The 12,414-nt window shown below is 37.6% G+C and overlaps 1 protein-coding gene across 9 annotated transcripts in view; it reads left to right on the top strand.

Moving 5' to 3' along the window:
- The window catches only part of LOC149569560 (uncharacterized), a 57,001-nt gene extending 49,008 nt beyond the window's left edge, over positions 1 to 7,993 (top strand). For 8 of the 9 annotated variants that reach the window (XR_016362768.1, XR_016362766.1, XR_016362770.1 and 5 more), the window contains one exon: positions 7,463 to 7,597. Coding sequence is in view for 1 of the 9 variants with exons in the window: in XM_089822234.1 (XP_089678360.1) it covers positions 7,463 to 7,608 (146 nt within the window). In the remaining 8 variants the exon portion in view is untranslated. Of the gene's footprint in view, positions 1 to 7,462 lie in introns of all 9 variants that reach the window. The other variant, XM_089822234.1, reaches the window with a different exon arrangement.
- The last annotated feature ends 4,421 nt before the right edge of the window (positions 7,994 to 12,414 follow it).

Genomic DNA, 12,414 nt, shown 5'->3' with positions numbered 1-12,414 from the left:
CTTCTCACAGATTCATCTTCTATCATTTTAGCATCTTGAAACAAACATATTCAATTCTATAGTCCGACTTTTTTAGCATGCTTATCACTTTCAAAAGTAGATTCTAAGGCTATCCAAATTTCATGAGATGTCTCTAATGGTTTTACCTTACTGTATTCATTCTCAGGAAGAGCTGACAATAACACTTCTTTGGCAAGCATATTACACATAAACAGATCTCTTTTAGCTTCACTGCATTCCTCAAGTTTACTTTCTTCTACAAACTTCTTCGTTATCTTTGTCATTAACCAATACCCTGGACTCATACATAACAAATGAGTCTTCATCTTCTCCTTCCAACTGTCATGGCTAACTCCATCAAATTTAGGACTTCCTTTTCTGAACTAATCCACCATTGATCTCCCAAATTGTTAATCTTTTTCTTCAAGGACCTGATGCTCTGATACGAATTGTTAGAAAGTAAAGTACACCAAGATAACTGAGGGGGGGAGGGGTGAATGAGTTATCCAACTATTAAAACACATATCAACCTTATTACTCCTTAAGCATGTGAACAATATAATCATCAACCATGAGAAGATATACATACACAATAACACCAGATATGTTAACTAGGGAAACCCTTGATCAGAGGGAAAACCTCGGTGGGGATGGTGCCTACAAAATAATGTACTAATATAAAAGTTCCTTGTTAGAGGATGAACTTTGCTAGGAGCCAATGAAATACATTTAGTACATATTTGTCTCTGTTAGGAGACTTTGAGTCCCTATTAGGAGTTGTGCCAATCGTGTTAGGAGTTATAGAGGGAAATGGACCCATTGTCCAAACAGCTTTAGGGGCAGGACCACCAAATTCATTGTCCAACTAGTCTCTGTATTATTCCTTGCAGAATAATAGAAATGAAATAACTTCAGCTCCTATGTCCTCTTGACCAAACTTTTCCTCTTCTGATCTCAATACCAGATCACAAATCTTGCATCCAAATAATCCCTTGGATTGCTTACACGCATTTACAAACTTTGCATATTACTTGCACAATTTGCATTTCATACATCGACCAGACTTTTAATCACAAGGAAAATCACCTTCCTTTGTTGGTGTAAATAAGTATTTACTTATTACACTTAAGTTTACTTAGGTCAATGTATTATTTTATTATTTATTAGTTTGACACCTAGGAGTTTGCGTACTTTTATGAGTTGTCTTGTTGACAACACAGGAGTAAGCAACTCTAATTCAGCACATGGTGTCCACAACACTGGAGTTTGCTTAATTAACTGAGTTGTCATGTTGTCAACACAGTTATTTGCACTCTTAATTAAGCACATGATGTCTACAACATAATTTTACCTGTTACACCTTTGTAGGCTTATCCTCTCATCATCTCACTTACTCCTGTGCTTAATGGAGGATAATCCACTCCTGGTGGACATGTGCTTGGTTGTAAGACTTATCAGTGTGTTGACTCTTAGACATTCTAGAAGCATTCCAGAGGCCTTTATATTTAGGCACTCCTAGTGTCTATCAACTGAACACTGAAAATCAATAAATCAATTTTGGATATTGTTATTCTGATCATACGTTGTTGGTCTACTGTTGTGCTTGTGCTTGAGTTCTTTGATCTTGGGTGATTTTTTCCTAAGGCAAACTCTTACATCGTATTAGAGCTGAGGGAGATTCTCTTCACATAGCCATTTGAGACCATCTTGTTGCCTCACCTCTTGAAGGAACTCGACCTACATTGAGAGTATTGCAGTCATTGGGAGCATCTAGAGCCAAAGCGGACCTCGCCATTGCGTTCGGAACGTCGAATCGGTGAAATTTGACTATAAATTCACCTACTCTAGGCCATAGTCGAATATGAGGCAATTATTTTTTGCAAATTGACACCCGAAGGCCTGATTTGCAATTACGGTATGATCTATTAGATTTGCAATTTATTTTAATTCAGATTGGTATTTTATTTTTTCTCTGCAAATTTTCGAATTTTTTTTTGGCCACTAGGCCTGCGGAGAATTTTTTTTTGTAGGAACCGTGCAGTGAAACCCCGACCCTCGCAGATGGAATATTCTTCAATTTTTGGCATATTCCATTCTCATTAATCACAGGCAATTTAATTCCAAATTTTTCGGCATCGGCCATCAATTCGGCACCGGTCTTCATAGCCATCCGGCTGATCACTTTCAAATTTTCGATGGACACCGAGGCTGGAACCTAGCAACTACCAACACACCGTTGGGCTTTGTGTTTATACATCGTAGTATTTTCGAATCCCATCGATGTGGGACTAATATCCTCCATTGCCGGCAATTAGATCACAACCTCTGGCCCCCGTCGACGACCTTTATAGCATTTTCCGTTCAACGATGTTATTCAACGATTCCCAGCTACCGCATAAGCATCTTCCGGCTTCGCTCACAACCACTGACAACGAATATTCCGGCAAGCATTAGCCCCTGGCAAGGCAGTTTTCTGATGATACGACACCATTTTTGTCATTTCAGCCGTTGCTGCTCAATCTCTGGCAACACCCTTCGGCAACCGAACCCAATCACATTGCGTCCACGTGTTTTTCGACTTGGTCCACGTGTGAAGCACACAGCCAGTCCGGACTGCCAACTCAGATAACCACATCAACATTCCGTAGGTGTCCATATCAGCACTGACGCATAATCCATATGGTGACACTTGGCAAAATCCTTACATTTCCATACTGCCACGTCACGTTGACGTCACCCCAGGGTCTTTTTTTTTGATGTCAACGGGTCACTATGCTAAATTTGACGGCCATCTGACCGTCATTTCTAGGCAAAATAGAACTATTGCGACGATCGTTTGACCATCAAATTTAACCCAGTGTTTTGCTGCCCAAACCCCTCTCTAGATTCAGTTTTGATTTGAGAGTCCGACTTTGGGAGGCCATGACTTAGTCATCTGGACTCCAAATTAGGTGCAATTTTTTTGATTTTAGGTAGAATTTCTTGAACTTTTCAGTAGTGCTATTTTTTTTTGGTTTTGGTGCACGAATTTGTTAGAAATTGCGTCTTTTGGCAACTGTACCTGTCTAATCCTACATTTTACAACTTGAAATGCTCCGTATGGGCTCATCTGGACACATTTTCAGGTTCCTTTTTTTTGAAAGTGCTTAATTTTTTGTCTACTTTCCAGATCTGCAATTAGATTATAGGGTTGTGTGGACAAAAATATCACTTTCAAACTTGCCTTTTCTGCATTATATTGCTTTGATTATTTTTCAAAATTGTTGTACATCTGAGCTATAGTACTACTGCTTAGTGATAGATTTGACTATCAAAAGGTAGTGTAAACAGCAAAATCAGAAGTCTACTTTGTACATTTTGACAAGTGGCCTATTGTACACGCACTACTTATGAAGTGCCCAAATCATTCATTAGTGGGGGTGATTCATTTTTTTGCATTTTGGGGGTACATTGATTAGTACATCATGGATGAGGAAGATTTAATTACCTTGACAACACAAAACTATAAGCAATGGAGTGAATTGGTTCTCACTTAACTTAGTGAGCATAATGCATTGCCATATGTCAAAGGACTTTCATACAGTGGTGACACAGTTTCAATCATTTGTCATGTACTCTTTCTACGTATGGATATGGAGGTTATAAATTCACTTGATGACATGAAGTCAATTGATTTGTATGATATTTGGATCTATCTTCGGGAGATGTATGGAGATCCACACATTCCTCCATTCCCAAAAGATCTTTTATCTCTAGTTGTAGCTACATCCTCTCCAAATGAGATTACACCTCCTGATACTCCTGTTGCTGCTACTGATCCAATTCTAGCCACAGATGCTTATGATTCGGTGCAACAGGAACCACCATGTCTTCCTACTTCAGCTTCATGAGACGACTTCCTCCTAGACATTGCAGAGTTGTTCATGGAGTCTCACATTGAAGATGTGGGAGACATCATCGATGGCATTCGCCTTCTCTTTGTTGGGGCGACTATTTCATCCATTGCCACAGTGATAGGTTCATGTACTTTAGCACAACAGGGTAGACCTTGTCTTCTAGTTCCAGCCACTGACTTCTTGATAGATATTTCAGTTTTGTTCGTGGAGTCACACATAGTAGATTTGGGAGACAAACATTGATGATATATATCTTCTCTTTGCTGAAGAAGATCCTTCTCCAGTTGTTGCGAGGGCTCACTCTGACCCTCTTGTCCATTCTCTACATGATCAGTCTTCACAGTTTGATATGATTGTGGATCCTTATGTACAATAGTTGCAGGATGTCTCTTTATCATTTGAGGAGACACATGGTTCTTTGGGACAGGTTCTACATCCATCCTTGCTAGATCTGCACATGTTCTTTTTAGCAATGTTGGAAGGGGCGACAGCCAGTATCGACACAGGGAGAGTTGAGCAAGTTTCAGAGGTGCCATTCATCGTCGAGATTCTTTCTACACCTAGGGGAAGCATCTCACCTGTATCTCTGCCATTGTTTCTTCCAAAGGGGAGGAACATTATTCAGTAGTCATGGATCAACTTCTACATTGGAGCAGCTATCATTGATTGACACTCTACATTTGGGGGGGGGGGGACTACCTTGTCTCCTCTTTTATGGGGGGACTTTTTCCTCTCATTGGGTTTTGTCCTTCTCATACTTCTCTTTTGTATATACTTGATGTATGTCGTAATGGGGGGTCTTGATTACTCCATCCATCTATGCATCTTGCTTTTTCATCTCTCTTTTTGGGGGAGGGTTTTTCCCATGAGGTTTTCGCTTTTTCTCCACTTTATGGGAGATTGCATTGCATTTTGTACATGGTTACGTAACATGCCCTAGTAGCTGGGACCCATTATGCATTTCATCCTAGCTTTCGTAAGCTTAAGTGCATTCCCCTAAGTTGCACTTAAGGGGGGGTGTTGGTGTAAAGAAGTATTTACTTATTACACTTTACTTAAGTTTACTTAGGTCAATACATTATTTTATTATTTATTAGTTTGACACTTAGGAGTTTGCGTACTCTTATGAGTTGTCTTGTTGACAACACAGGAGTAAGCAACTTTAATTCAACACATGGTGTCTACAACGTTGGAGTTTGCTTAATTAACTTACTTGTCATGTTGACAACACAATTATTTGCACTCTTAAGTAAGCACATGATGTCTACAACATAATTTTACGTGCTACACCTTTGTAGGCTTATCCTCTCATTATCGCACTTACTCTTGTGCTTAATGGAGGATAATCTACTCTTGGTGGACATGTGCTTGGTTGTAAGACTTATCAGTGTGTTGACTCCTAGGCATTCTAGAAGCATTCCAGAGGCCTTTATATTCAGGCACTCCCAGTGTGTATGTATTGAACATTGAATGACAATAAATCAATTTTGGATATTTTTATTTTGATCATACCTTGTTGGTCTATTGTTGTGCTTGTGCTTGAGTTCTTTGATTTTGGGTGATTTTGCCCTAAGGCAAAATTCTTACATCCTTTATACTATATCTTCAAAATGATTCCTTGAGTCAGCCTTGAGGCTTGCCCAATTAAATATTAATAGGACCTCATTAAGATATTACAAAACTTTATATCTTTTCACAATTACAAGTCACTGTCGGCTCACACTCATTGCAACTTTTGACACGTGTGATCTCAGACCTTGCACACTCGCTGATGTCATCATTAGGTTGTCTATTGTCACTGTCTAATTGCACTCATCACAACTCTAGCTCAGTTAAGAGATACAAATCAATCATTAGAAACCACTTATCAGATACTCTATTTGCTTACTATCTTTTGTAAATCTTGAATAACTTATGCATGTCTTCGACTTTCTCCTTGCGTAGGTAACCACTTTATTAGGATATAGTGTAGAACACATTCTTAACTGCGCTTGACCTGATCATCAATACTCAGTCCGTACGACTTTGTTCTTTGTCTGCTACTTTGTCAGTCTTCACAGAAACAATACTATGTTGACATCAATGTAGTCATGAATGCGACATGTCAATCATAAACAGTCCCTCCAATGCTTAGGATACTCCCCCAAAAGAATACCATCAGCATTCATGCTAACAAGATATGTCTCCAAGGCTAGAAGAATCTTTATTAACACATAATGATTTATACAATAGGTCTGCAGTAAAAGAACAAGCATGTTGGCAAATAAAATCTCAAAATTTAATAAGATCATAAGAGTCAAATGAACAATGATTACGAATATGAAAAAAAATAATTTACAAGAAATAAGTTTTAATAAATTAATAATTTAATAATCTAATTATAAATCAGAAAAAGAAGATTATTAATGATTTAATAATAAATCAGAATAGAAGCTTTCACACTTGTTTGAAAATCAATAGCTTTAAGAAAATAAGAGTTACATGTAAATGTTACTATGATGTTGATGAGAAATTTTCAAATCTTTGTGATTATGTCCTAATATTAAATAACGTTGCAGCAATTCCTGAATGGTGAAAACTTAAAGAAATCAGAAGCATAAATAGATAGTTACACTTCCAAATCAATTTCGCAATCCTTTGAAATATTTATAAAGAAACTTCCATGTCTGATTTTACTCATAGCTACATGGAAATTCTTTGTATTTAGTATGGCACAACCTTTCTATCTTTCAATATATATATATATATATATATAATGAATCTACAGATTTTATTCTTGTGTTTTAATTTTTCTTCTCCCTCGCCTATAAGTCCATTGTATTACTATGATGTTGACGAGAACTTTTCAAATCTTTGTGATTATGTCCTAATATTAAATAATGTTGTAGCAATCCCTGAATGGTGAAAACGTAAAGAAATTAGAAGCATAAATAGATAGTTACACCTCCGAATCAATTTCACAATCCTTTGAAATACTTATAAAGAAACTTCCATGTCTGATTATACTTATAAAGAAATTCTTTGTATTTAGTATGGCACAACCTTTCTATCTTTCAATATATATATATATAATGAATCTACAGATTTTATTCTTGTGTCTTAATTTTTCCTCTCCATTGCCCTATAAGTCTATTGTATTCATTCACAAGCTCACCCCAACAATTCTTCTATTGACAACAACCTTAGGGCGGTCAACTGTCCTGGTCCTATTGTTGATGGTTATTAAGAAGTCTACTGTCACACACTCTAATGACCAATAGAAAGCTACCATTGTTTCTTTCCCAAGGTTCATGTTAGGACCCCCAAAACACTGATCATCCCTTGGCTAACATATCCCCACAACGTCTCTTCATAAATGCTTAGAAAAAGTAAAGTATGCTTGTGAATCTGATGTGGGAAACTTAGAACTGTTCAATTTGAATGTTTAAATATTACTAGAGTTCATGATCTAGCTACAAAAACACTTTCTGTTTTGTATTCAACTGTATCTATTGAAATTAGTATTATTGCTTGCAAGTGAAACACAAGAGGTTCTATCATATCTTTTTCATGGTTGGTGGATGCAGATCAGGAGAAATTGGACTTTGATGTGAAAAAATTACAAAGCTACGTGAAGGATAAAAATTTATCACTTTCAGAGAAAGGTGGTTTGTCTGGTGTAATAAGTCCACAAGTTCTTAGAGCAATGCTATCTTTGAAGGATTCTAAGTGATTTAAATTCATCTGTTAAGTTGAAAGTTCTACTTTCTGTCCAAGGAAATGTCCACGTATTAGAGCTGCTTCCTTTTTGACATCAACCAAAAAGAATGAGATGTTTCAGTTGGGCATCTTGAGTGCTGTGACGAATGATCTGTACTGCTTAGTCTTCCTTCAGAACATTGAAATGTTTAGCAGAATTTTAGTTGTGTATCAGAATGTACAATTGTTTGAAGTCTTAGTTGATTTCTACTAATTAAACATATGATCTTGTTTAATTCTTAAAACAAAACTGAGGTATTGCTAGCAATATTTGTTTCAACTTGGAGAGAATTTGTTTATAATTAAGACCTGAAACATGAAGCTGGAACAATGTAAGTTACTTCCAGCAGTTTTGTTAATCTGTACTAGATTGCCTTCATGCTTTATATTTTATTTCGTAATTGTGTGGACTTGCATTGATATTTGAGATAGCTATCTGCAATTTCGTGTGTGCCTTAAGGAATAAATGTATCTAATCATGCATTGATTTTAATTTCAGGTTGTCATTGTCCTATAGTAGATGGCGGAAGTCATGATTGCCCTACTTTCCTTCCTTCCTGCACTTATTCAGTAATGAGACATGATATCCTCTATCTAGACTAGAATTGAATGATAAATATAATAAATTAATGAACCAATATGATATATTATTAATATGAGTTATTTATAATATCTTATCAATATAATAATACGATATATAAAACACTATAATAAATAGATAATCCAATTATAATATGGTGTCAAATTATCCAACAAAAATATATTGACTCACTGGATCCTGCAAGGATCTTTACTGCCTTGGATACTCCAAGGTGTTCAGCTATATGGAACTTCATGATTGCCTAAAGAGGAATAGTTACAAAATACATCACATGGCAAGTTAACGATGGTGAAAAATATTGTTCTGGGATGACTCTTGGATTGGTCTCCCTCCAATCTCTTCGTCCTCCCTCCTGGACATTGAGTGCATCAAGATCTTTCGATCCTATTGGGGATTTTTTTTAGCAGAATACATTGATCATGTGGACGTCTATACAGGGAAGGTAGTTTGGAGAGATACTTACCTCTTCCACTATTTGAAGACTGCAAAGCTTTTTCCCGATCCTTAGTCAAAGATAGGATTGTTTTCTTATCAAATCAACATGACTCTATTATTTGGGCTCCAAGGAAAGATGGAAGGCACTCAATCAAGATGGGATACAAGGCTGCCATGAAATGGAAAGATGTTAGGCCCTAGCGCAGAGCATGCAAATTTTGCTGGAATGCTTTTGTCCTGCCAAAAGATGAATGCTTTGCTTGGTTAGCACCAAAGAAAAGAATTCTAACAAGTGACAAACTCTCCAAATTGGACATAGTGCAACCTTTTCAATGTGTTCTTTGCAACTCAATTTTGGAAACTTCAGATTGTCTTCTCCTGTAGTGCGAATTTGGACAACAATGTTGTTTTCATATTCTTCAGAAACTCAATACTTGCATGCCTTTACCTTCAACATTATGGGACTTATTCCATAGTTGGCTGACATTTCCCCGTTCTTTCTACCCTTGCATTTCAATATGAACTCCCGTTGCTGTTGTCTGGGCTATCCGGTGGGAAAGAAATAAACAAATTTTTAGGAAAGTCTCTTCCCCACTAGGAGTGGTCCTGCAAAGTATAGTCTTCAATTGCTGATGTTTTTGCCTCCCATGCTAGAAACACTTCAAGGCACCTTGTTATCTCCACTTGGGAAATTAATCTTGCCAATAGGTGGGAAGGTCTCCCTTCTCCTTCAAACCTTCTCAACAGGCCTATCTAACAGTCAGTCAAGCATAGAAAGGGTGTAAAATGGTCACCGCTAGTTGAAAATGTCATTAAACTAAACTTTGATGGATGCTCTCATGGTAACCTTGGCATATCTGGAATCGTGGTGTTTTTAAGGGATCATAAGGGGAGGTAATTGCAGTCTTGGCGCAACCAATTCCACCAGGTACAAACAACATGGCTGAAGCCCAGGCTCTGCTCCAGGGCTTATCTATGGCGAAGATATTTAAGATTGAGAATCTCCACATTAAAGGCAACTGACATGTAGTTTTGAATGCTTGCATTAATAGGTCAATTGGTAGCTGCAAGAATGCCTCCATTCTTCACCGTGCTTGGGCTCTTACTGACTCTTTCATCACAGTGTCTTTCTCTCATACATTCTGCGAAGGTAATACTCTAGCGGATGCCCTTGCAAAACTTGGATGCGACAAAATTTCACTAGATTCGAAAACTTCAAGTGCTACTGGTTTTAACTATCCTCATCTTCAAGCTGCTATTAACTTGGACAGAGCGAGACTCGCTTGGCCTGGTACCAGTTTGCTCCCATTTTGGTTCTATAAGTGGTTAACTTCATTTTATGATTTGGGACTAGCTATTGTGCATTGCAATCGATCGTGCCTCAAGTTCGATATCAAGTGGCTATTTGCTTGGTCGGTGTGGGTTCCTCTTGATTTGGTACTGGTTTAATTTCACTATGGTTTTGTAACCGGTTGGCTTCACTTTTAGAAACAGTGACTGGCTATTTTGTTTTGCTGCTAGTTGTTTGGTTGTTTTCACTTATCTGCCTCTGGTGGTCATTATCACCATAACCTGGCTATGGATGCCTCCAAACTTTCTACAAGTGAAGTCCCCATCGACAACTTGTGGGAGATTGAATGATCCCGTCTCCGTACCTTTGGGCATTTAATGAGCTTAATTATTTTCTTGCATATGACACATTTATTATATATCTTACAACATGTACATTGGGATTTTTGTGGAGTTGCTCGGTTCAAATCACTTTATTTGCTTGGCCTTCATTAATGCGAACCTGCTCATAGATGCAAAGTACACATTAAGCAAATATATCTCTGTAATTTTTCGAAGATGGTTGAGTATTGGCATGTGGGTAATGGATTTTCACCTCTACATGGCACCTTGCTCGTTGAAGTACATTCTTGACACATCACACTACATTTCCCAGAGTCTTTCCGTGAGTTTCTATTTATAGCCATCCCTGCTGGGTATTATCCATCCTCATGTGTCTTTTTCCTCGCCCCAAATATTGAATACTGTCTAAGGAATTTTAGAATACACCTACAATTTGTTGAGTGTGAAAGGCCATTCGAGGATGCCATCTCGGATTTCTAGCTGACCCAGGTGTTTATCTGCTCGTGGCCGTTCTGATTCAGCGCTATAAAATGCATTATTTGGGAGGAAGAGCTTGCTCCGTCAAAGAAAAAGTTCATTTTCCCAACTCAACTGGCTTAAATCTTTCTCTCATATCATGGACTTCGTTCAATGTTGGGAGGATCTTGATTTCATCATCAATACCATAATGTGTCCTCAGATTAGGACCTCCATAGCTTTGTTAGAGCTTAATGAACACTATGATCTTTGGTGTGGAAGTGAATTGGTTGCTTCCATTTTTCCATGGGACCCTCTGAAAACTAAATGGGAGTTCAAACTTATCATGGACAACTTGAAAAGGTCTATTTGAACTTGTCATACCCATCCATTTCAGTACACGTTACATAATGTGGGTCAGGTTCTATCCTTTGAAATGCATTTGGCATGTTTCTCCAAGCTCCACACCATTTTGATCATCCTTGGTCATGAAATTCATCTCTGGCCATTCACCTGAATCTTGTGCTCCTGACAATGGCTCCTCTCATCCTTGTGCGACAATTGTCCCTTTTGTGATGGCCCACCAGTCTGGTGGCTTTGTTGGTAGGATGACTTCCCACCAACATATTGTTTATGAATTAACTGCAACTCTCTCCAACCTGAAAATTGTTGAGGTTGTGGATGGGTGCCATCTGGTTCCAATGGAAGAATAGACTAGCCTTGGCAAGATTTTTGTTTGTAACGACAGGTTTCTTGCACTTATCTTGTAGTTTTCGTGTCGTGATGCCAGTACAATCCCTGTCTTGCTGTTGAAGAATGTTTCGACTTGTTCACTCTATGTCAGGGTTGTCTGATTGGACGTTTGGCTGTATTGTATTACTTTTTGGTTCCCTGCTGTGGATTCTAGTGACTTTCTCCTTCCCCTTTGTTATCTGTCTGGTACTCGACTTCACACCTCTCTAGGTCTGACTATGCCAACCGATTCAGTTTTGAGATTATTGGTTGTGGGTTTTGTATCAGGTTCATGGCATGGTTTGCATTTTGAATATGCAGAATATGTTAATTTTTATAATTGATTGAGTCTCAATGCCCCTGTGTACCTCTTTAGGTGCGCTTTGACATGCTCGCATAGTACCATAAGTTTAACTTAGGTGCTTTGTTGAGTACTTATTACAAGCCATCTTTTGTTTGACTACTGGATAGATTGGCAACAAGAGTTTAGCGACAATGATTGTAGCTCATACTAAAAGGGTATTCTAGATATACTTATTGTTCCTCTCTCTTGCTTCCCACTCTATGGAAGATCATCTATGATCTTTAAACTATGTAATTTTTGTATTCGGTAAGGATTGAGGGTTTTCTTGCTGGTTCTTTCCCTCATGAACCTTGAACAAGAGTTATTTATTAATATATCAGTGGCTTGCCACTTTTGCCAAAAAAAAAAAATAATAAATATATTAATCCATGTTAAAGTGAAAGATTATGAAGAAAATATGTTAACCAATAATATTATAATCCATATTTAAATTTAAGATATTAAACTGAAAATAATATCATCAAAATACAAATATAACTATATAAACCCAAATTTACAACCATTGTCTAAGGCCTCTAACCAACACTATACATAGAGGTCAACGACAATGTTAATGGAAA

Source organism: Cupressus sempervirens, chromosome 3 (genome assembly GCF_028749045.1).
Source record: "Cupressus sempervirens isolate cs-2001-9-10 chromosome 3, ASM2874904v1, whole genome shotgun sequence".
Lineage (NCBI taxonomy): Eukaryota > Viridiplantae > Streptophyta > Pinopsida > Cupressales > Cupressaceae > Cupressus > Cupressus sempervirens.
This window is presented reverse-complemented; position numbering and strand designations above follow the sequence as displayed.